Genomic DNA, 26,790 nt, shown 5'->3' with positions numbered 1-26,790 from the left:
CAAAAGAGTCACCAGCCGTGAATTCCCAGACCTTCTGCCACTTAAATTCGAATGTGGGGAAGGCCTCACACATACAGGCAGTGTGGTACCCGAGTTCGTGCTGGGCAGGGAGGGGCTGTACTGCTGGGCTCAGTGAGGCTCGGTATGGCGGCCAGGTCACTCTGGAGACTTTTAAACAAAGACCCCATGGGGCAGTGGGACCCCACGTGCACGTGTGAAGAGAGGACAGTCTTCCCAGAGTGAGAAAGCAGCAACACTAAAGATCCCGGAGCGAGAGAAAGCTGCATGTTTTGAAGAATTCCACGTGAGCCAGTGTGGCCGAAGTGGAGTAGGAGAGGGACGACAGAAATATCGGGGTAACTGGGCACACTGGGGGCTCGGTGATCCACACCCGTGACGGGGCTGTTCTCACACTGAGTTAGCTTTCACTTGAAGCTGTTAAGGATTGGAGGGGAAGAATCTGTGCTGAAGCCAGGCTCGGAAGGGTCCCTTTTGCTGCCATGAGGGGGTGGAGAAGGGGTGGATGCAGCGGTGGGTTACCTGGGCAGTCCCCGGGGAGACAGGTGTGGGGACACCGACCGGCATGGTGGCATTGGGGCCAAGAAGGCTGCTGGGTCCGGTTCAGGCTGAAGGAAGAGCGAGCAGGGCTGTGTTATGAACAGGGTCCAGGCTGGGAGAGGAAAAGGGAGTCAAGGACAGCAGCAGGGTCTTCACCCTGAACTCTTGCAGGAAGGGGGCGGTCTGCTGGAGACAGAGATTTGAGGATCTGTTTACTCAGTTTGTGTAGCGATTGCTTATGCATTCTGGAAATTGTCGGACTCTCGAGTTATCTCTGGACATACTTACTATTAATGGGATGCACCTACTGAACACTTAATGTACTGTTTAATATTTTATCGGGCAGACAGAAAATATGGATGCGAAAATGAAGTAGAGCACATCCCAGCACCCACCACACTAAAACATTTCCCGAAGAATTTCCTGCAGGTGACGTGAGTTCTGAACCTGCTCTGTGGTGTCGTTCCAGCCTGCACAAGCTTAAGGAGCCCTGCAGGTCCCCGCAGGTACAGAACCGCTGCCCTAAAGGCGGGGCCATCTCCACCCCCGGTCTCCCACCATCGGGTCACACAGAAATGACTTTACAGTTTGGCTCTTTGTACATGCAAATGACACTTTTTAACCCCATTTTCTTCTTTCTATTTTCCCACACATTTTTCGTTTTGGTTTCTTCTAGTAAATTGTGTATGTGTCTGTATGCACGTATGTGTACTTACACATGTACATCCTGCTGTATTACTTACCATTTTGTAGCTTGTTTGGAGTCATTGGGCACTGAACATATAGCTGCTTCCTGGTGTGAGGATTAATACGCAATGTGGTGCTGCTACACAGCTTTGGGCAGGAGTTTGTGCCCTTCCCTAGCTGGTGTGTACTCCTAGTGAGTGCACCAATGGCCTCGAGGGGACCGTCACCACCCGAGTGATTCTGTGATCCATGACTTGCCTGACTGCTACAGGAAAAATAGAACTCCACTGCGTTGTACCTAAGGTGTCGGGGTGACTTTCTTCTAAGTCCTGCCGCAGCTGATTTACATTATAGTCACCACATTTTCCTATTGGAAAAATGGTTTTGCAGCCTTCTAGCAGTTTTAATTTACGTTTCTGCGATTGCCAATGACATTAACATTTCCCACTATTTCTGTTTTGTGTCTGTTTACACCAGATGGACATTAAATCATGGGAGTGATTCGTATAGACTAAGAAAATGAACATTCTCTTTCAATTCCAATTGTGAATGTGCTCTCCATTATTTTGTCTTTTAAGTATTTTGTCAATTTTTATTTTTCTAAACCTTACATTTTCTGTGGCTTGATTTGAAGCCACATTGCCAAGCTATTGTACCATGTTTTGCTGAACACATGTAGTTCTTATTTAAGATAATAAACTGCTTCCCAAGCATCAGTATGATCCTGGCTTCACATAGGGAACTCTACAAAATTTAGGACTCTTGGTTTTGCCAAGTCTTTCTCTCTGGAGCTGTAATTTTAAGTGGGAGCAGTTGCTTGAATGATTAATTACACCTTTAGTTGTACTAGTAAGGGCCATAATTAACTGTTGGCGCCTCCAGCAAAGCATGCAAGGAGCTAATGGTCTCAACCAATAATCCTCCCCCTTTTACCTATTTATAGGGAGAGATCTAAGGCTGAACATTGGACCATTTCAGTACAGTGCGTTCATTTGTGCTTGTCTCACTTGTCATGGATTTGGCCATAATTATGAGTGTGAACTAAAATGCAAAATTAAAATTCACCCATGAACTTCTTGGTTGGGGCAGAAATTCTATATTTTGTGCCAAGTTTAGAGCTGTGTAGACATGTTTGTGAACACTGGACATGCTTTCTCCCTGAAAATAGCTTCTCTGAAAGCCGTGGGAATTTTCTACATTAGCCTAAAACAGTGAATTGATAGGAAAATGGAATCTAACCTTTCTTCCTACTACTTAGCAGTACTGAGAAGATAAAAAAAATATGGCGGTGTGGTGGGTGGTAGACTTGCTGAAGTCTGCGTAAGTGGGGCCTCAGAAGCCCGTGCCGGAAGTGGAGCTCAGCAGTGCCCTGGCCAGCTGCATCCATGGGTTGTGGGTACTTGTGAACATGTATGCTTCGACTACCCTCCCCTCAGACTTGAACTGGGCCGCCCCTGACCCGGGCATCTCCTCTTCTGGCCTCTGCATTTCAGGGTCTACTGTAATTGACATAAATTCAACACAACATCGAAGAGGTCTGATGCCCTGCTCATTTCCAAATGTTCCTTCTTAACTGAGAGCACTGTGTTCATCTCCCAGGAACCAGATCCGTGTGTGAATAGTCACGCATGCAGGTGGTGCTCAGGCTGTAGGAGGGGGCTCCAGGACCCCCAGGACCCCCAAATCTGAGGGTGCTCGGCCCTTGCACAAATGGTGTAGTGTTTGCACAGAACCTCTGCGCAGCCTCCTGCACTCTTTAAATCATGTCTAGCTCATGTGTGTTATCTAATGTCATGTAAGAGCTTGTAAGCAGCTGTACTTGACTGTTTAGGGACTGATGACAAGAAACAAAATGTGTGCATGCACCGTAAGATGCAAATCCCCTCAGCACCACCAAGTACTTTTCGTCCACAGTTAATTGCATCCATGGATACCAGATGGGCACATAAAGGACATACCTCACCATCAGTATGTTCACACGTGTGCTTCCGCAGGCAAAGTCTGTTGCAGCTTAAGCTTCCAGAGTGGTGCCCTTTGTTCAGTGCACATGGAGGTGAGAGAAAGGCAGAGCTCAGGGCTGGAATGGAGTTGTAGACCCAGTGCCCCAGAGCCTGTCCTGGGAGGAGAGTGCATTTTGAAAACCACTCTACTATAATGTGATGGATCCGATTCACCTATTCCATGGGTGAACTAGAGGTTGTGTTGTTAAAGACCGTTTTCTATTACTAGTGACTTGTCATTACATGGTTTTTTTGAGCTTTGGTTCAGATTGTCCAAATATTTTGCTCTCCTGAACCTTAAGTGAGAGTGAAAATTCCTTTTATTTGTTGAAAATAATTTCAGTGCCTCACACAATGGGTCAGAAATATTCAGGACTGAGACCTGGCCCAAGATACAAGATGTGTGGAAGTGGTCACATACTTTTTTTGTTTGTTTTTGCTTTTGCTCCCCTCCCCCCAGATATAAATCGTTTATCTCAAGTTGCAGTTGTAACAGTGTAAAGAATTCAGCTGGTTTAGGTTCACTTGAGTTACAAAAAACAAACATTTGACAAGATTTAACAAGATTTAGTAAAATAGAAACAGTTTACAGGTAGAAAGGGAAATCTTTAGTCAGCAGAAACAAGAGAATTTAAAGTCATATCAGAAAGCCTGTAAGCCAAACACTTAGAGACTTGGGGATGCTTTTAGATTGGAAATTGGCCCCCAGCCCAGGAATATTAGCATTTAAAGGGAGGAAGAGAGGGCCTTGAGTCCTTCAGTGTGGCTGGATCCCTACTTGAAGCCCAGAGATGGGAAGTACTTAAAAATTCTGCTCTCGGCCCCAGGGAAGACATGAGGGCATTTATCTTTGTTGTGAGCTCTGAGTTCTTAAAAATATCCTTTAAGAAATGAATGTGTCTGGCTTATGAATTTTAAATTCAGATTTATAACATTCACATGGTGTAAAAATCCCAAACTGAGAAATTCTTAGAAAAAGAACTTTTGACTGTTGAAAGAAATGTCAAGAAAGTTGTAGAAGCAAACACAGATCCACTCCATTAGCAACATTTGTACAAACCGGGGCTTGTGGTGTGAGCCGAAACAAAAAATTGCAAGTCTTGTGAGCAATATTTATCAAGAACCAGAGTCGGGAGACCCAGGGAGCAGACTGATCAGGGTTGCGAGAACTGGAGGAAATAGAGTGACCGCTTGGAAAGAACTGTAACATAGGAGTGTTTGAAATGTACCAGAACTTGGACAGGAAGGGAGGAGGAATCCGAGCACAGAGATGACAGGAGGAGGCAGGACTCAGTCATGTGTAGGACAAGGCAGATCAGTGACCCAAGGAGAACCCTAAAGATGAAACCACAGGTGTGGAACTAGAACTCAGTGGACGTTCACCACGGACAGAGGGTCATTTGAAGCTGATGAGAAGATTAAGAACGAAGCAGTGGGCTCCTAAGGAAATTACACAGAACACAGTGAAGAGCTATGGGGAAAGGGAGTGTGAGAGACTCAGCGAGGAGAGGTGGAAGGGCCAACATGCCTCTGGCGGGAATTCCAGGAAGAAGGATTTGAGAGTGCAGAGAAGAGCCAGTCATCAAAGCGAAGACAGGGAGGGGTTTTCAAAGCAGATAGAAATATGAGTCTTCATGTTCAGGAAGCATACTGAATTCCGAGCTGCACATATGCAAAGCCCTACCTAGACACCGAGGGAAAATACAGAAGGCCAAACTCAGAAAGGTACCTGAAAAGATAGAAAGACAGGTTAGTTACGAATTGAGAGACAGAAAGTGCGTTTATGTAGAAGAATATGTAACAGACGGTGTCTCTTTACAGTAGCAAAAGAGGGGAAGCCGTGCAAGTGAAAGGAGGCTGGGACGGGACTGCTGTGCGGACCACAGCGCATGCAGCATTTGAGATGAGTGAGCGCTGCAGGCCAAGCGAGAGATCTCAAAGCAGTGTGGGGTGGAAAACAAAGCGTCTGTGCAAATCTTAAAAATGCAAATAGCATTGCATATTGCAGTGGACAGAAACACATGCATATATAATGAAACAAGAAAGCGATAAGAAGGACGAAAGAATAGCATCAGCTTCACGGAAGTAGTTACTTCTGACTTGGAAAGAGCCTGGTGGAAAGGAGGAAACGGGGGACGTCAGCTGCGCTAGTGGTGATTTATAACCTTAAAAGAGAAGACAGCGCCGACAGCAGCTATGGCACAGTGCTGCTGTGACTTGCTTCTCGGTAGCTGGGGTAGGGAGTTCGCGTTCTTTTTCTGCAAGTTTGAAGGATTTTCATAACTGAAAATTAAAGCACGAAGATGAAAAATGAAAGTCTACATTTATTTCCTTTTTGACTCCTCTCTTAAATTCCAATTTATGAATCACTATGTTCATAAAGGGAGAGAGGTGAGAACTGAAGCCAAAGACCTCCTCTGTTCTGTTTCTTAGATGAATAGCGATCTGTTTAAAAATTAAATAGCTTAATAGTATCTTTCTTGTGATAGTTAATTTTCTGACATTAAATGTTATTTTCTCTCTCCAACTCTCTTTGCTAGGATTACGTGTTTTTAAAGAAATGAAATATTTCAGCCAAAGAAGTAATCTAATGTGTATTCACGTTAGGTGTGAGGAAACAGAGGCGTCTTTCCCTTCTGCTCTGCAGTTCCTCAAGCCGTTGCTGGGTGTGCCGTGTCCCAGCCTCTTGGGCATCTCCCCACCAAGTCTGGTCCCGAGCCGCCATCCCTAGCTTGGCACAGAGGCAGGGGTGAGGGGAGGCAGTGCTGCCTGCTCCTGATGCAGGGCTGGGAAGGGCAGGTCTATGCTGGGCCCTGGGGGCAGACTCTTCCCGGACTCTGGCCCTTGAACCACACCTCGGGGTGCCCGGGCTGCCGTGGTGGCGGAGTCTGTCTCCTGGGCCCGGTGAACTGGACAGACTGGGCTTGAGACTCCTTTCCTCTTGGCTTCCTCTTTCAAGAAGCAAGAGCTTACTTAACATTTATGGTCTCAAGGAGCATCCGTTTTCCTACAAATGACTGGTTTATCCTTTATGGCAGAGTAGTGCTCCCTGGTGTGTGAACACCACATCTCCTTTATCCCAGCTGCCTCCAGGATTTAGCGACTGTGAATTGTGCAGCTATAAACATGGATGCACATGGATCGTTGTTATATGGTGACTTTATCTCTTGTGGGAAGATATGTAAAAGGTGAGTAGCTGGTGGAATGAAATTTCTAGTTTTAATTTTTAAAGGATTCTCCAGACTGATTTCCATAGTGGCTGTACTAGTTTACACTCCCAGCAACAGTGGAAAAGGGATTTTTTCCTACCGCAGCCTCACCAGCATTTGTATCACCGATTTCTTAATGTTGACTATTTTTTCTGGAGAAAGATGGAACCTCAGTGTTGTTTTACTTTGCGTTTCTTACAGCTCCCTGTTCCCCAGGGCCTGACTCTGGTCCCTGAGACCCAGGCTGTGGCATCCTGTCCGGGCTGCTCCTGTGACCCCAGGCTGTCACCCTGGCCACTTCTGTGCCCAGCTGCTACTCCACTGGGGTCCAGGTGGTGGTGGCTGCTGTCCTGCTCCCTCACCCAGTTCTTGGGGATGCGGGCATCTGAAGGCTGCCATCCCTTCCATCGAGCCACTCGCTTAGCATGTGACAGGAAGGCAAAGGGACATTGTTTGTCTGCAAACACCAGCTCTCTTTCCCACTTCCAGTGTTGGCCACTCACGGGCACCCTCGTTGGGCTTTGGAGACACCCAGCGTGGAGGGCAGGACAGGCTGTGCGGTGAAGGGTCCTCGCCTCATCTCCTGGCTTGGAAGGAGCACAGATCCTTGGTCCATGCTTCCCTTGGGGTTAGGAAAGCGAGCTTGAATGGCCACATTCACCTTGAAGTCCTCTTCTGTATCCTTTCTCTGTCCCCATGTCTTAGTGCTTAGCATCTGTCACATTTTCACAGAAGAAGTACTTAATCAGTGCAGACAGAAGGAGCCTCTGAGTTGAGTCCCCAGTGCCACAGAAGGAGTGCATCTTCTTGGTGCTGTGGGAAATTCAAAAGATAGTGAGGTTTGATTAAGCTCTGTGTCATTCAGAAGATGTCTGCCCATCCAGTCCTCCTTTATGACTTTTTGGAAACATTTCTCTCAGAAGCATTTTCGATCACCACGTAGCAGTGGTCGTCTCTGGTTTTTGCACCTTGTCTTTTTTCTCTTGGCTTTCCTCAGTAACTCATCCATTTTTATTATTTCCTCACAATATTTACCTCCCCCTCCTCTTCTTTCCCATGATGTGCCTCATGGGAAGCCAGAATCGTGTCGCTGGCTGACTGGGAATGCGTCCTCCCTGAGATGAGTGTGCATTTTTGGTCCCTAGGAGCCGGGGTCTTCCCTCTTCAGACAAAAGCCCAACTCTGGCTTCTCTTCTGCATCTAGCTCCAGCTGGGGTCTGCGGTCCTCTCAGCTCCGTGCACGCATCTGGACTGCTGGCCCCACAGAGGTGGCAGCAGCCAGGCTCCGAGGAACACAGGTGCCATCATGGGACAGGGACCTTGCAGTTTCAGGAACTGGGGCAATGCCACTCTGGCCTCCTGCTGCCCAAGGCTCTTGTGAGTGAGGATGGGCAACTCAGGGCTCACTCGGCTGTGCCTCTCTCTGGAGCCTATGCTTGGAACCGGGCAGCAGAGGCAGGCGGCTGTCTGGGCCTGGGCCTCGGCCTCAGGGCACCTAGGGATGCCCACATGGGGGCCTGCTGTTACCCCGGGTCACTGTGAGAACAGGGCTCCGGCACGATGAAGTATTTGCTTTTGAGAACCTGTGGGATCATCTTTCTCTGCTCCCTGACTAGGAATAGGTGGACTTCTGCTCCGGCGTGAATTTTGCACCTGATCTGCGCGCTTCTTTGAGTTGGCTGCTCCGGAGCTCAGCTAAGTGTTTCTTTAATTTTTATTGTCATTGGTCCACATGTGCAGTACGAAATGGTGATATTCTTTGTGGGGAGCATACGCGATACATCTCAATTCCGTTTTCATCCCCTTCCTCCTCCGTCCACCTTTTGTTTATATTTTAGGGTTCTAATACAACAGAATCCATGAAATATTTAAGCTGTGTGTCTGATTTATTTCAGTAAGCAGGATCTCAAGCTGCATGTATTCTCCTACAAATGACCCAAGTTTGCTCTTCTTGATGGCAGAGTAGTGCTCCATTGTTGGTTAACACCACATCTTCATCGGTTCGTCTGCTCCCAAGATTTAGCTATTGTGAATTGTGCTGCTGTAAACAGGGTGTGCATGGATCACTGTAATCCGATGTCTTTAGCTCTTTCGGGAAGACACCTGGGAGGGGAACAGGTGGGTGGGATGGAATTTCTAGTTAGTTGTTTGAGGATTCTTCACACTGAGTAGTTTATACTTCTACCTGCAGTGTGGACAGGTTCCTTTTCCCCCACAGCCTCACAAGCATTTGTTAGTATTTGATCTCTTGGTTATGGCCATTCTTTCTGGAGTAAGATGGAATCTCAGTGTTGTTTCAGTTTGTGGGTTTTTTTTTCATGTATTATTGGCCATTTGTATTTATTCTGAGAAATGTCCATTATTTCAGGAGCCCGTTGTTTGGGTGGGTATTTTATTTTGGGGTTATAATTATTGTGAATTCTCTATATATTCTAGTTATTAGCTCTCTGTCCGAGGAGTAAGTGGCAAAAAATTTTCCCCACCTGCTTCTAGCGAGTGTGTTGAACATAAAATGTGTGTGGTGTCTTCAGCTTATGCTTTCTGCTGTTCATTCCTTTCCTCGCAGTCTTCTCACTTTTGTAGGTACCTTTGTAATCTGCCTTGTGGGGCGAAGATAGTATATGAATTCACATATGACCCAACTTAGAGTGAGGCAACCATAGTTATTTTCACAGAAACGTAACTTGTAATTCTTTCCAGATGCTGTAGCTTAAGGAAAGGGGCAGAAGGGCAACTTTAAAACACTTTATTTCCATACATTGGGATCCTTTATTCCCAGCAGTTGGAATAATGGCAAAATATAAGAAGAAAACAAAATTCAGAGGAGAAACAGATATGAAAATGGCTAGCTAAGTAGGCTCAAGGGTCAGGGGCTTCTCGCAGTCTGGCTTCCTCCACACACTCACTGTTTATTAGCAGCCACGTACTGGGCAGAGCCTGCGGTTGCATCGCTGTCTGGTTCTCTGTGCTGTTTCATTGCAGATGTGCAGCATTGTGCTGTGTCCCGGTTACTCAAAGAGCAGTTTCGGATTTGAGACACTGTTGACATGTGTTTGTTCAAAGGGAATATTTGTAATTCAAAACAAAGTCCTCTGTAACACAGAGGACTCACAGAGGAAACTTTTCAGTTGGTAAGACATAGATAAAAATAACGAAAACAGAAAGTTAGTAAGAGTTCCCAAGTTCTCCCCTTAGAAGAGAGAGAACGGTGCCGGGAACCAGGGAGGTCACACACTTGCCCCTCGCCGACCTGACGTGGTGCCAGTAGAGACTGCTAGACTGAGTGGCAGCGTGAGACGCACAATAGTGGAAGGAGATCTGAGAGCGGCGTTGAGCTTGCTGTGGACACAGGATGAGTTCCGCACCTGGTCGTGGAGGACATGACACAGGGAGGCCACAGCCAGAGGTGTGGGGTGACCAGAGCCCTGTGGGCGTCAGCACAGTGGTCAGAGTTCTTGGGAAAGGCATTCCGGGAAGTGAGCCCTGGAGTCTGGTGCCCGTCAGCAATGTGGCTGCTGTAGGTTTGGTACATGAATATTGGACCTGTGGGTGTTTACCACACACAGGTGAGAGAGTAAACATTTTTATCTGTGAGCGTTTCTGGGAATCCGTGATCGGCCTGGGCTTTCCTGTGGGTTTTCATTGCCTCTGTTTTAATTTTGCAGTGTGTGGACAATATCCGATGTAATGGCTTAATGACGATCGTCTTTGAAGAGAATTCCAAAGTTACAGTGCCACATATGATAAAGTAAGTGCAGTAACCCTCCCGCTTCCGTTGAACCAAGAGCAAAAGGGCAGAGTTACGAGACCTTGACTGAAATACTGCTGCAGCAGAGCTGTGCTCCTTATTGAGAATGTGTCCGGCCAGCCATGTGACAATCTATGCTATGCCATTTTAAAAAAAGCAGTCGTCCAGATGGGTTTTCAGGTTCACAGCATGTTAACGTGTACCCCAGGAGAGCCATTTTTCATACTGTTGCCCATGCCTTCCCTCCGGGCAGAGTCTCAGCAGGATGCTCAGTACAGAGTCTAAAGTGGGAGGACCAGCTGTGTGCACGGTCAGAGGTGGCCACGGTGTGTGATGTCCGCGACCCCTCCCCTTGGGCAGAAACCTGTCTCCCAGGTCTGACAGCAGAGATGTGCAGATGTCGGACACAGAGAACAGCAGTCAATAACGTGACCATGGAAGCTTCCGCTCACCCGCTGCCTCTGACTTGGCCCAGGGGCATTTGCAGGGCTTGCATCCTGCTTGGTCTGCATGTCCACAAGGCGAATCCTGCAACTCGAGGGGACCACCAGGGTCTCTAGAGTTCAAAAGGGAAGTTCCGTGGCTGACCATTGTAGTCCCTGGGACGTAATACCCAACACCCACACATGAGAGGAGAGGTCGATTTTGGCCCTTATCTTATCTGTAGTCAGCTGGCTCCGAGGCAAAGGGCGTGGTGAAGGGCCTGGCACCAGAGAGCTGCTCCCATCATGGTGGTCAGGAAGCAGAGAGAGAAGGAACAGCTGGGGAGAAAGGTGCTGTTTAACCTCCCGGGCCACACCCCCAGTGACTGCCTCCAGCCAGGCCCCACCTCCCAACACCAAGCCAACTTTAGGGTCCCCATGATCCACCTACCTTCCATAAGCCCTGCCTCTGCATGGGGTATGCGGAGACACCCAGATTAAAACCACAGCAAGAACTATGTGCTGAAGCTGTCTGCATTAACGTTTCTCCGTAAGCTGCTTTGTTCTTCAATTAAAAAATTGCTATGTGAGAGTTCTGAAGTGGACCTAATTGTTCCTTACTCTCATTTTCTTAGTTATTTGCATTCTCAATTCTAAGAGTAAAGGGTATTTTTGAAAGCATTTTCGTTAGATCTTTTAAAACAGAAGCTATTTGAAACTAAGAGTGCGTTTGCCTTTTACGCCTTCTGATGTGGGTGTTTTGAGGTCTGAACTGTTCGTGCTGAGACGTAAGAAACATGAACTCTCGAAGAAGGGGGACTTCCTCTTCCGGGAGGCGGACACTGCCGTGAGCTCGGTCCACGTTGCTGGTGGCAGGGCGGTTATTGATCCTCTCCAGCAAAGGCACAGACACCACCGTGCTGCCACATTTGTGTGGGAAATGCGAGGAGTAGCGAGAATGAGAGCACTTTAAATTATTAGTCAGATTTTCCAGTACTTCAGGCAGGACTGTTTTCAAACTCCAGGGCGAAGATTCCTTTTGCATTCATTTGTGTAGATTTTTAATTCGTGTCGAAGAGATGGAGTCCTTAAAGATGTGAGGCTAAGATTAAGAACAAGTATGGACTGTTAGGTCAAGAGGTCAGATCATGACTTAATTTCCGACTTCACCTCATTGGGTTAGAATTATTTTGCCATCTCTCGCTGTAGGGCTCTTCTTTTAGTCTTTCCCAGAATGACAGTATGTGAGTTTCTTTCGTTACCCAGGCATGAAGTCTGCCTGCCTTGGAATGAGAGTGTGTGAGACAGACCTGATGTCAGGGACAGTACTCACGCCCCCTGCACACATTTGGCTGACTTCGAAGATTAGCACCGTGCTAACACGACCCGTGTCCTGGGCTGTGAGGATTTCCTGTCGGGGCCACGAGTCTACGCCATACTCGCTGTGCTCACTCCTTTGATTTCCAGCCTCCTCCGGCCTGATGTCCTCCAGCAGAGGCGAGAGGGTGGTCTTGCCCTCTCTCTTTTGACCCGAACTCTGCATTGCTGCCTCTCCCTGCATCTCTGTCTTCCTGGCCTATTGGCCATGGGGAAAAAAGAAAACCAATTTTTCAGAGTTCATGAAAAAATGACCCTGCTGTAACCATCCCTGACTTATTGCGGACGTGGACGGATTGGAGGCTGCCCTTCCTCTGAAACTTCCCAGATATGACAGATGATCTGGTTTTGATCTCCCCTGATTGCTTCTGTATGTTTATCACAAAAGAGTTGCTATTATCAAAGGAGTCTTAAGTAACACAGCTTGTTTTTCTAGAAAGTCCCTTAGGAAATAAAGTAAGATCCTGCCTGGCATAATAAGAGAAAATTAAGTAATTTCATAATATTTAATTTCTTTTCTCAAAATGAAAATGTAGTCATAATTTTGAAGGACACTGATGTAATCAGTTTAACTTAATTTCATGCTGGCTGCAACATATTTTCTCGTGCTCAGAATAAACTAATTATACTGTATTTAAAAGATGCAGAGCTCAAACTAGGATTAGAATGTGCAGTCACGGTGCTTGTCTGTGTCAGTGTCCTTTACATGGCATCTGAGCTCAGCCTTTCTTTTCATAATATCTGACTTCAGCTTGGAAAATAGCGATTGTGGATGAAAAACAGTAGGGAAAAGGCTATTATTCATTCAGCCATATTTGGGATAAATCGATGGGTTCCTAAAAGTTGCCCAGGCCTTTGACAAATGAAGAAATTGAGAATCAGAAAAGTTAAGTTAATGGAGGCCCACGCAGGGCAGTGAAGAGCTGCGCTCTTGGCAGCCTCGTGACTTCGAGATCAGTAGTGTGAAGTCAGGAGGCCCCTGGTGGTCTGCTTAGGACGCCCTTTTGGGTTTCGGGAGCAGAGGCCCTCCGCCCCCATGAGCAGTCGGAGCCAGGAAGTTTCCAAGGGCAAACAGTGACGGCTGTCCGTTCTGTTCCAGTGGAAAGCAAGTAAGTGTATCGTGGCCAGCCCTGGCGGAGCTGGAGGGCTCTCAGAAGCCCACTGGCTTCTCCTCTCCTCTGTGCCCCAGGTGTCTCCCTGGGACAGTGAGAGCCAGGCAGGGGGTGGGGCCTCGAGGTCTCAGCTGCTGGGGCTTTTTAAAAGGAAAACTGTCCTAGTGCGGCAGGCTATTGAAAACATAGAGCAGACGTAACACACCCAACTTACTGTAGGGATGAATTTACATTCAGAAAATGTCAGCTCATCAGTGAGCCCTGAAGAATTGGATCCAGAAATTGGGAATCCGACTCCAGACATTAGGAAAGGTCGACAAAGTCAACTGCAGCAAGTGTGGGAAGGAAATGACTGAGGTAGGATCAAATGTGGATGAGCTAAAATAAAGAAAAATGGTAGAGTTGCTGTGTCAAAGGGCCAATTCCAGGAGCCACATACATTAACAGATTAGATCTGTCACTACTTGGCGGTGATATTTGTGTCTTTACTCCAGTGTGGGGCAGGTGTCACTGCTACCTTTTAAGCACATTTCTGATGTTCTGCTTTCAGACCCTAGGAAATACTTTTCCTGCCAGGTCTGGTGGTGCACACCTGTAATCCAGCACTTGGGAGGCTGAGGCAGGAGGATTGCAGAGTTCAAGGCTAACCTGGACTACATAGTGAGGCCCTGTCCCAAAAGGAAACCATACGACAACAAAAAGTAAAAAGAAACGCATTTCCTCCTGAAAGAGGGCTTTTGATCTCATGCTCTGGAGGGGAGGGAGCCACGCCGTGAAGTGAGTTATTACAGTCCCCACAGCAGATCCTGGCTTCCAGACTCAGTGGCTGTTGCGTCCCTGTCACTCAGCTGCGTGTGCCTCGTGCTCCCTGCGGGGTCCCCAGGCCGGCTGAGGCTGACCCCCGCTCCCGCAGGTCGGATGCCCGGCTGCACCAGGACGACGCCGACATCTGCTTTAGCAAGACCCTCAACTCGTGCAAGGTGCCGCAGATCCGCTACGCCAGCGTGGAGCGCCTGCTCGAGCGCCTGACCGACCTGCGCTTCCTGAGCATAGACTTCCTCAACACCTTCCTGCACACCTACCGCGTCTTCACCTCGGCCTCCGTGGTGCTGGCCAAGCTGGCCGACATCTACCGGCGCCCCTTCACCTCCATCCCAGTCAGGTCAGGCGCGGCCACGGGGCGGGTGTGTCCCTGCTGCCTCCGCTTTCCCGCCCTGAGGCTCCTCCCTTCCTCTTCCTCCTCCTCTTCCTCCCTCTCGTGTTCCTCCGCCTCCCCCGCTCCCCCCACTCCTGCTGCAGCTGTAGTTTTCCAACCCTGCCTTTTGTACCACTGTACGTGGGAATCAGCGGGAGGCTGCAAGGCGCCCTGTGAAACCTCAGTGACTCTTCCGTGGGTCGCGCAGACCCTGCCCTGTGGAGCTTTGGATGGCTTGGAGGCCGTTCAGGACCCGGGTTGGGGTCAGGTGTGAGCTGCCCGCCCCCTTTGCACACGCGTGTGCCTGCAGCATGGGGTCAGGATGCCCACTCGCTGGCGTCTGGGACTTCAGTGTCCGACTGCTGCCCGTGAAGGCCTCTTTGGTTGTTCTCAGGTCCCTGGAGCTGTTCTTCGCCACCAGCCAGAACAGCAGAGGCGAGCACCTGGCGGATGGGAAGTCCCCGCACCTGTGCCGCAAGTTCTCCTCGCCGCCACCCCGGGCTGTGTCCAGGACGTCCTCGCCTGTGAGGACCAGGAAGCTGTCCCTCACATCCCCTGTGAACTCCAAGACGGGCGCCCTGGACCTGACTGTGTCCTCCTTGTCCAGCAGTCTGCCCACCACGCACAGCCCCACAGAGTCCCCACCGCCACACCCCGGTAAGTCCCTGGGGTCTTGGGGAGGCCGTGCTTCCCTGGCACAGCCCAACAACTGCAGGGAGGGGGAGACTGCCCAGCCCCGTGTGGCCCTGTGGCAGGCCAGGGAGGTGTCTGACACCCTAGGAGCCTCTGGTGCGTCCTCTCTTTGGCCCTGCTGCAGCCTCACTCCCTTGTCTCCCAAGCTGCAGTCACAAGGATTCTTCCTGCCCCAGGGCTTTTGCACTTGCTGAGCCCTCTGCCCACATGGCCTTCCTAGGAATGTCAGCTCCATGAGGTCAGCAGCCCCAGCTGTCTTGGACAGAACCAAATTGGAGAAAAATCGAATCAAAGTCAGTGGTTAGGATCCATGTTGACCTTATGGGGAAATTTGATTAAGTTCTTGTTCAGCTTGGTTTGTGACCAGAATTGTGGAAAGAATTAAGTTTGTGAACTGAGGTGCCACTGTGCATTTATTTACCATTTTTTGAGACAGAGTCTCACTATGTAGTTCAGGCTGGCCTTGCATTCACTGTGTAGCCCAGGCTGGCCTCAAACTTGCTGTGATCCTCTGCCTCAGCCTCCTGAGTGTTGGGATTCTAGGCATTTGCCACCATGCCTGGCAGGGTATTATTGACGACATAAAAATCGGGCATAACTCAGGCAAACATCCACATTTCAAAGGTGAACAATTTTGCTTCTTGCTCGCAGCTTCTAGGTGCTTCCTTGCTTCCATCTTCTCAGAGCGCTTCCCGAGCCAATGTCCTATGGGGATTCTAAGCGGAGAGGCTGTCCTGTTGGACAGTGGCCTCCTTCTCCAGGAATCCTTTACGGGTAGCAGCTAAGGCGGAGGGGAGGGTGATTAAAAAGTCACCCAACAACAAGCCCAAGTGAAGTCACAGTGGACCTGCCTAGGGTCTAAGGAGGTGGTGCAGGAGCTGGCAGCACTGGTTCTGGCCCAGGTTGGGGGCTCAGGGAGGATACTCAGGCCTGGCTGGGGTGCAGGGGTGTCCCCTGGGCGGCTGGTGCCCTCTGTCCTTTGGCTTAGGCGGGCTTTAGGACCAAGTGTCACAGCAAGCAGAGAAACAGGCAGCCACATCAGGAAGTGACCTGGGTGGGGGGCAGCAGCTTCTGTGAGGAGGGAATGAGGCCAAGGGTGCACGGCCCTGGGGTGCTGTCAGTGCTTCTTGGGCACAGCCCTGGCGCTGTGGATGTGCGGGGAGTCAGCATTCCGCTGAACAACCGCAGTGTCCTCTCCACCCCTCCCCTCCCCTCCCTCCTCTGCTTCTCCTCCTCTTCCTCCCTGTGTGATGTTTAACTAAAGATCACGCCGTCCTGAAGTCCATGTGCACAGAGCCTCTGGGTCACTGCACTGAGCATGAAGCCTTCAGGGTTCGCCCGTGTTGTGGCGAGTGACAGTGTCTCCTCTGAAAGGCTGCCTTCCCGCGTAGAGCGGCACCAACTTCTTCCCGTCCACCCATCCCCCAGTTGACACGTGGGCTACTCGCACCTCTTGGCTATTGTGCAGGGAGCTGTGGTGATCACGGGAGTGCACACGTCAGTTCACGATGCCCCTCTGCTGTGCTAAGGTGCAGCAGGAAAGGCGCACACCCACCAGCGAGACTGTCTGGCCATGTGGCCTTTCCACATTTAATTTTGGAAGGAGCCTCTGCGTCGCTTTGCACGGTGGCTGTACCACTTTGCACACCCACCAGCCGTGCAAGGGTTCCACAGCTCACCAGCACTTGCTACTTTAAGCAGTTTTCTTGTTTTATACTATCTTCATGGGTTTTAGGTTTTATAATTTCCCAAAGATTGCATTTTATTTTGGCTAAGGACTAGAGGTCCAAATACTAGTTCTTTTAAATAGGAAAGCACCATCTGGTCTCTCTGGCCACATTTGGAACACACGTGAGAGTCCAGAGGCCCCCGGGACCCGGCCTCTGCTCACCGTGGTAGATTGGTCTGTTGTGCCCAGAGTGCCCCAGCTTTGGTCTCCAACTTCCCTAGTGCTTGTCTCCCAGGCCCAGGCCCAGGTGTAGAGCGATGGTCCAATGCTGTGGGGAACCCCGCCAAGACCCTGTGCAGCACACAGAAGGAAGGAGCAGCAGGCTGGGCGAGTTAGGTGTGGGCACCCGTGTGTTTTGTATGCTCCAGGCTGGGTCATTTACAATGCGTAGAAATTGGTTTCTCATAGCTGGGAAGTCCAAGTCAAGGTGCCGCCCTTGGGCAAGGCCTCTGCGGGCAGCCTCCTCCCCTGAAGTGGCGCCCGTCCTCTCTGACCTCACCCCTCTCCGCACAGAGGGGTCAGGGCTTAGGGTTCCAGCGGTGAACTGCAGGGGCACCTCCAGGCCTCAGTGCCAGGTCTCCCCGAGAAGTGAGATCAAGCTGAGGCTGACACCGAGGGCCCTGGGGCGGGGCTTCGGGCCTGTGGATAAAGGCGCTCGCTGACCTTGCGGGCGCAGCCCCTCTGTCTCAGTGCAGTTACTGCCGAGTGACCTGCAGCTCTGTCTCCAGTGGGTCGGAGGTTCGTGTATCATTTTGCAATTGCAGGTGAGGGTTAAGTGCTGGGCTCCTCCCCTGGGGGTTCCAAGATGGGGGTCTGTGACCCTTGGGGACCCGAAAGCAGCCCAGTCTGATCCTCTGCTTCCTGGGCTTCCTGGGCACTTGCACCCCAGCGCCCCCTAGTGCTCCTTCCCACCGTGACCCTCCTCCTTGGTCATCCACTGAGTGCCCTGCCCTGGCCACTGCGTTCCTCAGCATTTCCCCGTCTGTCCCTGTCCTCTGCTTTCTCTGAAAGCATTGTTACTGTCTTTAAGGTGATTGTTCACAGAAAGCCATGGTAAAACTGGGTTGAAAATGAAATGGGGAGAGGTTAAGCTAGGTGAGCACAGGGCATGGTGGTCCGGGGAGGCCTCTGTGCTGCTGGGAGCCCTACCTGCTCAGAGTGCCTTGGCCCAGAATTAAGACAGGGTCAGATGGGAGCAGCGTGTGAGACCCGCTGAAACCTGGGGTACACAGGCTTGGGGGCTTCCTTTCTGCTCTTGAGACTGGAGAAAGGAAAGCCTGTGGGTAGAAAGTCCAGGTTTTTGGCTATGATTGTGGAATTTCTGGGCATTTTTCTAAGTAGGTAAAACAGGAATCCCAGTTTTCTCATCTATTCTGTGGTCAGATCAGGACAGTGCTGGTCATGAAGAGCCTTAGAGGGGCTGTGGGGAATGGCTCTGTATCCGTGTGTGCACATGTGCAAGTGTGCGTGTGAGTGAGGTGTGTGTAAACCCAGAGTGCTGTCCTGGCCTGAAAATCCCGCTGGGTAGCCAGAGCAGATGCTGACCGACTTCACTGTGAGAGATCTTTGCATGTGCCTCACTCGTGAGCCTGTGCCAGGAGCTCACACGCTTCTTGCCTCCCCCTCGGGGTACAATTCATGGCCAGTGTCAGTTCTGCTCCTGGGGTCCAACCGAGGCCCCGGCCCCTCTCGCTGCTGCACACCTAGAAGTTTCAGAGCATTCTGAAAACTGTTACGGACTTGGGTCCAGTGCTGTTGCGGTCTCCATAATGCCAGTCTTGCAGTATTTCCTGGCATGAAGGGAAAGAAGAGAAATAGGCAGTAACCTTCAAGATGAGCAAGGCGACACATGCTTTCGGGAGGCCATCGTGCAGTCTCGTTTCCTGCCAGCCTAATTCCCCAGCCGCTCTAACCCCACAGCCTTCCTTGTCACCGGGCAGACCCGCCTTCTCCTTTTAGAAAAGTTTACATTTTTTTTAACCCACGTTTGCAGTTCGTAGTGAGCACGCTCCTTGCAGGGATTGATTGGCACACACACGTGACACATCTTCGTGCTTTTCGTGTCCCCCCCAGCTCTCCGTCTTCCCTTCTGCAGAACACCTACCTCTCTGTTTCCTGTTCTCTGTGTTTTATTCTGCTGTTTATTTGTACTTTAGACTCTCATATAAGAGAATCCATGTGCTATTTAAGCTGTGCATCTGATTTATTTCTCTTTACCTTATGGTCTCAAGGTGCATTTGGCTGACTCAAGTTTGTCCTTCTTTGTGGCGGAGTAGTACTCCATGGGGTGTGAACACCACATTTTCAGTATTCAGTCTTCTGTCGATGGCTACAGAGGCTCCACTGTCTTCTGCCCTCGGTGTTCCTCCAAAGCAAACAGCAGCCTGACTCAGATGCCACCCCCGAGACGGCTTCTCCTTGAGAAGTCAGCCCCTGGCAGGCACAGAGGGGAGCCCCTCCCCCGAGCAGTGCCCCAGGGCTTGAGGCCGCTGTCTGCTCTGTGCTCCTTCCTGAGCACTGCCTGTGCTGAACCCCGAAGGAGATGCTGGCCCAGGCTGCGCTCGCCTCCTGTGATCCAGGAGCCCACAGTGCTCCCCTTCACTTTCCTGCCTTTGGGACTGGGGTCCCGTGCAGTTTTCCCCTGCCTCCCACTCGGGGTACAATTAATTCATGGCCAGTGTCAGTTCTGCTCCTGGGGTCCAACCGAGGCCCCGGCCCCTCTCGCTGCTGCACACCTGGAAGTTTCAGAGCATTCTGAAAACTGTTACGGACTTTGGTCCAGTGCTGTTGCTGTCCCCATACTTTTGGGCTCCACACATCACTGACTACAGAGCCGTCCTCGGTCTCTGGCTGGATGGGGGAGGCAGGTATTCCGCACGTTGCTGCACAGCAGATGCCGCCGAGGGATGCTGGTAGGGAGCTATTTCGGTCATAATAAAACCAACAGCTAAGCACGGATGTTTTCGTCTGCATCTTGCAGCCCTGCCAGCTTTACTGTAATTATGCCATTCAAGAGAAAAGGCTGCCATTTCCTGTCCCTGTCCCCTCTGAAAAGATGAAAATTGAGGCTGTTTCTAAGGACCGAATCACACGCGAGTATAAAAATGGCTCTATGAGAAGTCATTAGGGATTCTGTCATGTTTGTTGAGTGAAATCTTGAAGGGCACGACAAGGGGAGCAGCTGGGGTGGCCGGTTCAGAGCCCAGGCAGAACGGAAGAGCTGCTGGGCACCTGTTCGTGTTGGAGGAGCACACTCAAGGTCACGGTGGTACCCAGGGCAGGAGCGGGCTCGGGGAGGAGCTGTCACAGCCCGGCTGTGGGGCCGTTCCGCCCGTGGCTCGCTGGGAGGGCCTCCGGGACGCTGGCAGGACCGAAGGCCGTGGCACCGAGACCGTGTGGCCAGATGAAGTGTGACTGGACTTCAGCGTGTGCAGTATCCCTTCTGTGCCTGGGGTGGGCACGGCGGGACACGAGGACTCAGGCTGCTGCGGGGGTGGTGGTGGAGCTTCATACTTGGCTCACACTCTGGTGGCTTCAAGGGGTGCCGTGGGCCTAGGGGCAGCCCCGTCCTCATTGTGACCCCATCTGGTTTGTAACCTGACAGTCTCTTTTCTCCACTCCAGAAGAGGCCAAATGCCCTGCCGGGCAGGGTTCCCACCACAGACTTTTTAATGTACTGCATTGGACAGCAGGGGCCGGCAGGGGTCCCCTGGGGTCAGCAGGGCCAGCCGAGCGGGGTCCTCAGCACTATGCTGGGAGGAAGCACTCGGTCCCTGCTGGAGCACTTTAAGGGTGGAGAAAGTGCTCATCACCCTGGAGGTCTCTCACCTCCCTGGGTCTCACCCCACTGTTTTCCAGCAGCCGAGCGAGCAGGCGTGGAGAGCACCCCTGTGGATACCACTGAGCTGTCTCCCTGCCGGTCCCCCTCTACGCCCCGGCACCTCCGCTACCGCCAGCCTGGAGGTGAGCACCACAGCCCGGCACAGAGGAGCTGGGGTGGGCAGGGCATCGGCCTCACTCGGACTGCAAGAGACAGAAGCAACGACATCCAGGTAGGACAGAGGCATGGAGGGTGAACAGCGAGCCCAGCCTGATGGAACAATTCGGTCCCGCCCTTCATTGCATTTGGTACGGCAGGCGGTGGACCAAGCAACCTGGTGCTGGCAGGGAGCAGTGCAGGGACCTCAGCCTGGTGTCCCCTCAGCACACCTCACCCGGATTCCTTCCCAGGAGTTCGGCTGGCCGGCCTTAGGAACAGGCCCGCGGGCACTGCCATTGAGGAGCTTTCTCCCACCTGGACACCCGAACTGAGGCCCAGTCGCACGGAGCCCCAGGCTGTTGTTGGTGATGGAAATGTGTATTTTCTCATAGACAGTTGGGCAAATTCCTTAAATCATTGGGAGCAGAACAGATGTCCTGTAACTGGTGGGAAATCAGCAGAGCAGAAGGTAGAAGGCTTCTTGGGTCAGTGCGGGCCTGGCAGTTTCTGTGACCACAATCACACAGGACAGACGCTTCTGAGTGGACTCTCCAGAGATTTTGGGGTCACCGCCCGCAGAAATAGGCTTTACAAAAGCAGGCGAGAGATAGGTGCTGTGCACTGCTGTGTTGTTTATTTTCTTGCCTCTGGGACACAATGCTCCACCCTGACAGGTTAGAGGAGGAGAGGTTTGTTTTGGCTCAGTGCGTAGAGGTTTCTTGTTCCAAGGCAGGGCAGCACGGCAGAGGGCATCATAGAGCAGGGTGCTCAGGACATGGATGGCAGCAGGAAGCAGAGAGGGATCAGGGAGGCGGAGGGAGAGAGAGAGAGAGAGAGAGAGAGAGACCCTGCCAGGCCACGCCCCAGAGACCTCCTCCTCCACCCGGCTCCACCTCCCAGCATGGCACCCCACCTAAGACACTGGGGGGCCACTCCAGCACCACGCACCCGTGTCAGTCACCCCTGAGTCCGCCTGTGCACTGTGAGGCCTGGAGGGACCCCTAGGCATAAGACGTGGCAGCCCTGTTCACACACGAGCTCCTTACTTCTTGGAGGATTGTTTGGACATCGGCATCCTGTCTGTGGATGCCGCAGCCGGGTTTCTTCCCTGCCAGGAGAAGCCGAGGGAACACGGAGGGAGGCTGCTGCGTGGGGAGCCAGTAGGAGGGACACCGGTGTGCGCCTCTCCCCCGGCGCCCCTGCCTCTGGCCTGCGCTAGAGCTGCAGCGCTGAGGAGCTCAGCCCACAGAGTGACTGACCGCGCCCTGCAGGCGGAGCCCGCACACTTCCGCCGCAGCTGGCGGGAGGAGGAGCCAGGGCGCCCTCAACGTGGCGGACATCGTGGGGAAGAGCGGCAGGGTCCAGCCCCACAGTCAGGCTTGGGGTTCCAGAGCCACCCCTCTGCCACGCCTCCTTTCAGAGGTGCTCCGGGAAGAACGCCTGCCCTAACGCGATGTAGAATCTCTTACAGACATATGATCTTGAGATATAACTCATTCTGTCAGATTTGCCCCTTGAAAGTACGTAGTTCAGACAGCCATGATGATGAATTCTAGAACGTTCTCATCACCCTAAAGGCTTGCCCACCTCTGCCTCCCTGGCAGCCGGACTCAATCTCTTGTCTGTGTGTATGGAGCCCCCACCCCTCATACAAAGGAGGTCGTACGGCAGGGAGACCTTTCCTGTCTGGCCTCTAGCTTATCAGCGCTTTCTGGGTTCATCCATTTTGTTGCATACATCAGGATATCGGCCCTTTCCACGGCTCAGTAACAGTCCCTAGTCGATGTTATCAGCCAGCTGATGGACATTTGGTGGTGAGCTCTTCCGGCTGCTATGAATAATGCTGCGGTGCGTACTCGTGCGCAGGGTTCTGTGTGGCTGTGCTTTCTTCTGTCTCGGTTCCGTGCCTAGCGTGGAGGTGCTGGTGTTCAGTCTCACTGTTCTTCTCCTGGCAGGAACAGCACAAGAGATTGGCCCCTTCGTCTCTGTTGGATACAACGTGAGAGCTCCCGCTGTGAGCTGTGTCCGTCGGACTCACTCCCCTTCCCTTTCTTTCTGCCACACCAGGACAGACGGCAGACAGCACCCACTGCTCCGTGTCGCCGGCTTCTGCTTTTGCGATTGCCACAGCCGCAGCGGGACACGGGAGTCCCCCGGGTGAGTGGGGACCCACCAAGGACTGGCGCAAGGCGTGGGCCGCCCGGGGTTTCGTGTGCTGGGCTGCGGCTCCTGCCCTGTGTCCTGGGTCTGGGGAGGGCTCTGTTCAGGAGGCACCACGGGAAATCTGTCCTTCAGACGGGGCTGGACCGCAGGATGCTGTATTAAGTGAGGTACGGGGTGTGTGGAAGAGTATGGTGAGTGTTTAGATTGAAAAAACAATTACAGCGAAAGACACACGGCCACGAACCCCCCAGGCCTCCCCCGGCTTCACACGGTTCTCGCCACTTTCTGCAGCCACTCTGGAGCCCTCTTTGGGGAGCGCCTTCCGTTGTGCTGTTATGGCTGCCCCGATGTCCTGACTCTTTCAGGGTGTTGACCTTTCCTGGTCGTTGTGACTTTGGGGAAGGGCCAGAGTCGCACAGTGCCAGATCCCGGGACTAAGGCGGATGAGGGCCCAGCGCTGTGTTGTTACGAGCTGCCTTTCCATTGGGGGGCGCTCAGCATCAGGACACCGTATTTTAGGTCGCATCTGGTAAAGACCCTCAGGAAAGAGGACTCCACAGCTGCTGCAGACAGAGGCGAAGAAGTGAGAGGGGAGCGTCAGAAGCCAGGAGGAGGATTCTGAGGGGATTCAGTGAGGCACTTGGTCTTTTACTGCAGTTCACATTTAAATACTGACTAGGTTTCGATCACCTCTGTGTGCGAGGCACAGGAGCATGTGGAATGATCTGTCTCGCTTACCGGTGGAGGCTAACAAAGTCTCACTCACAGAGAGCAGCCATCCAGTTTCAGACAGGAAGGAACGGCAAGCTCTGGAGGTTTATTATACAGCGCAGTGGCTTGGATAATACTCATGTTCTGTATTCTTGAAGTTGCTGGGTGGATTTTAAATGTAGTCACGCACCGAAGAGGGAGTGACAGAGGTGCTAGTTACCTCGATTGAATCGTCTCTGGTGCATTCGTGCATCAAAACATCACCTCTTCCCCATAAATACAAACAATAAAGACAAACGTGCCGATAAGCAGGTACCCTCAGGAACTCCACACGGGCCGCACTTCTGAGACCCTGTGTCCAGGAGAGGGCACGATGCCCAAGGTGTCGTGTGTCCTGCTTCGGCTGAGGACATGCTTAAGTTTTGGTTGAGCCGGACGCTTCATGTGTGTGTGGAGGAGGGAAGCTTCTTCCTCGCTTGTTCCAGGACCTCTCAGTTCCTTCTGAGGGGCCAGCAGTTCCTTTCCAGGGTAAACATGCACTTAAAATTAAGGCATTTTTAAACAGATGAACATTCTGTCCGTGACCTCTGCAGTCTCCTCTTCTGGACAAGGAGGGGTGTGTTCTGGCCAGTCTGCGAATGGCTTAACTGGGTGTTGTTGCTGTGTTTCTTGAGCCAGAGCACTTGGTTCCTACCACAGTTTCTACAACCTCTCTGTCCTGTGTGCTGACAGAGACCTGAGATCTGAGCCAGACCCTTTGGGGTGGGGCCAGCACCTGCATGTTAACACGTTCTCCACTTGATTCAGGTACCCAGTAGCACTTGATAACCATGGAGCCCGTATGGTATTGGAGCTCCCTTCCCTGTATAGAAAGTCGGTGACTCCCTGGCACATGGGAGGCTGAGGCAGGAAGCCAGCCTGGGCTACGTAATAAGATTCTGTCTCAAAAAACAAAACAAACACCGAAAACCTGTGACTGTAGGTCACCTGTCACACAGGTTTTTATTTCTTTCTAAATGCTTTAGACAACTCTACCTTTATCTTTTAGTAGTTTTTGCATAGTACACATGGTTGATGTTGTCCAAGTTATACATTTTCTTTTATAGCAGGGATCGAACTCAGGACCTTGTGCTTGCGAGGCAGTCAGCAGAACCACTGAACTAAACCCCTGGCCCTCCAAGTTATACATTTAAATTCTCACTTTTTGGGGCCAGGGATTTAGCACAGTGGTTCAGTGGCCTGCCTTGCAAGCACAAGGACCCGAGTTAAATCCCTGGTACCAAAATAAATAAATTCTCATTTTTTGTTATTATTTTGAACATGGATGGTTGCCTCGTGTTCTGCTCCATGTTAGAGGCTGTTTTTGTCTCAAATAGCAAGTTTTAAAATATTTTTTTCAAGTTACGTGTTTTTAACAGCCTTACTGAGATGTAATTCACATACCATACACTTTACCTAAAGTCTCCAGTTCAGTGGATGGTAATATATTCCCAGAGTTGGGCAGGAATTCCCACAATGCACCGTGAAACATTCCCATTATCTCAGAAAGAAGCCCTGGACCTATGTGCATTCACCCTACCTGTTTCTTCCTTTTTCTTTGTGCAACTATGAATCTTTTTTCTGCCTATAGATTTGCCTATTCTGGACACTTAGTAAAAATGAAACCATACATATGTGGCCTTTTCTGCTTGGCTTATTTTTCTTAATGTTTTTTAGATTCCTTCATTTTTGTAGCAAGTGTCAGTCAGGAGATCCTTTTTCAGAGCAGAATAGTATTCTGTTGTATGGATACACCGAATTTCATTTACCTGTTCAGCAGTTGAAGGACATTTGGATTGTTCCTACTCTTTGGCCACCACGAATGGTGCTGCTGTCAACATTCCTACTCCAGTTTTTGTGTGGATGCTTGGTTTTATTTATGTTGACTTGCTGGATTGTGTGATAAGATTAGGTTGACTGTTCAGTAAACCTTGCCGCTGTGTATTTCCACCAGGAGTTTGATAGAGTTCTGCTTTCTCTGCCCAAGGGACCCTGTGCTGCCCCACTGTACAGCACAGTGGTCCCGGTCTTCCTTGTAATATCACTGCCTTTTATGTCACTCCCCCATGTGCTGCGATCACCCCACCTTTTATTACTGTATTTTAAACAATTGTCTTGTAGATCATTTAAAATATTTTATTTCATCATTTGTCCCTTCTCCAGTGTATTACCTTCTTTAGAACACAGATCTTAGTTTCTGACCTATTTCATTTTTCTCTGAAGAACTTCTTTTAACACCTCCCTAGAGCATGTGCTCATTTCTGAGGAGATGCTACGGTTCTTACCCTTATTCCTCTCTCTGTGGGTAAGGTGTCATTCTCTACAAGTTTTTTCAAGAATCTGTGTGACTTTGTCGGCGTGATGCTTTTTAAGATTGTCCCATAGTTCTGTGTTCTAATCTGTTCTTTTTTCAGGGCTATTTTCTTCCAGTCTTTCTTTCCTTTGTATTTCAGTTCGGAGATTTCTGTTGAGCTATGCTGGGGTTCCCTGTCTTCCCTCAGCAGCACCAAGTCTGTGATGAAACCCCAGAAGGAAGGCGCTTTCATTTCAGCACCAGTGTCACCATTTCTAGCATTTCCCTTGGATACGAAGCTTCCTGCCGCTGTAGGAAGTGGCAGGGACCTTGGGAGAAATGCATTGGAAGTGGAGGGAGGATGTTGGGGGAGGATCAATAACAATGTGTCTTTTACTGTAAGGCAGTTTTTAAAAAATTAAACATTCGTCATATTTTTATCACACTGCCTACCGGCTGCTCACAAAGGCCACCCAGTAAAATGATCGCACAAAGTTATTCCAGGGCGCACCCTCTCGGCCTTCAGACTTTGACACCAGACCCGGACACCTTCACGGCCTGGTTCGTAATCAGGGAATATCTGGGAACTAAAGCATGTAGAGCGGTTTTCTTTTCAACCTCACTTGTCCTGTACACAACTTAACAAGTTCAGAACATCTGCTTGTTTCTTTCCTAGGATGGGATTCTAGTTTGTGACATTTTCCTTTTTTTTTTTTTTCCCTCAAGGTATAAAAAAACTTTTCCATTAATTTTTCAGTAATTTTCATATTATTTCATTAAAACTAGCTAGTTGATGTTTTCGGGATAGGACCTGCAGTGTATTTACTTTATGGCTTTAAATAAAAATATCGTTACGGTTGTTAATGGAAAATAAA

At 50.6% G+C, this 26,790-nt stretch overlaps 1 protein-coding gene across 4 annotated transcripts in view; it reads left to right on the top strand.

Annotated features, from left to right (window-relative positions):
- Nucleotides 1-26,790, top strand: part of LOC104875384 (creatine kinase S-type, mitochondrial) — a 201,396-nt gene that overhangs the window by 87,617 nt on the left and 86,989 nt on the right. For all 4 annotated transcript variants that reach the window (XM_010642887.3, XM_010642890.3, XM_010642904.3 and 1 more), the window contains exons 13-17: nt 10,120-10,202; nt 14,027-14,275; nt 14,703-14,965; nt 20,589-20,693; nt 22,777-22,866. In XM_010642887.3, coding sequence (XP_010641189.1) covers nt 10,120-10,202; nt 14,027-14,275; nt 14,703-14,965; nt 20,589-20,693; nt 22,777-22,866 — 790 coding nt within the window. The remainder of the gene's footprint in view (nt 1-10,119; nt 10,203-14,026; nt 14,276-14,702; nt 14,966-20,588; nt 20,694-22,776; nt 22,867-26,790) is intronic.

Source organism: Fukomys damarensis, unplaced genomic scaffold, assembly GCF_012274545.1.
Source record: "Fukomys damarensis isolate Sample0158 unplaced genomic scaffold, DMR_v1.0_HiC HiC_scaffold_3, whole genome shotgun sequence".
NCBI lineage: Eukaryota > Metazoa > Chordata > Mammalia > Rodentia > Bathyergidae > Fukomys > Fukomys damarensis.
Note: the sequence above shows the minus strand (reverse complement) of the source record. Positions and strands in the feature narration are given on the sequence as shown.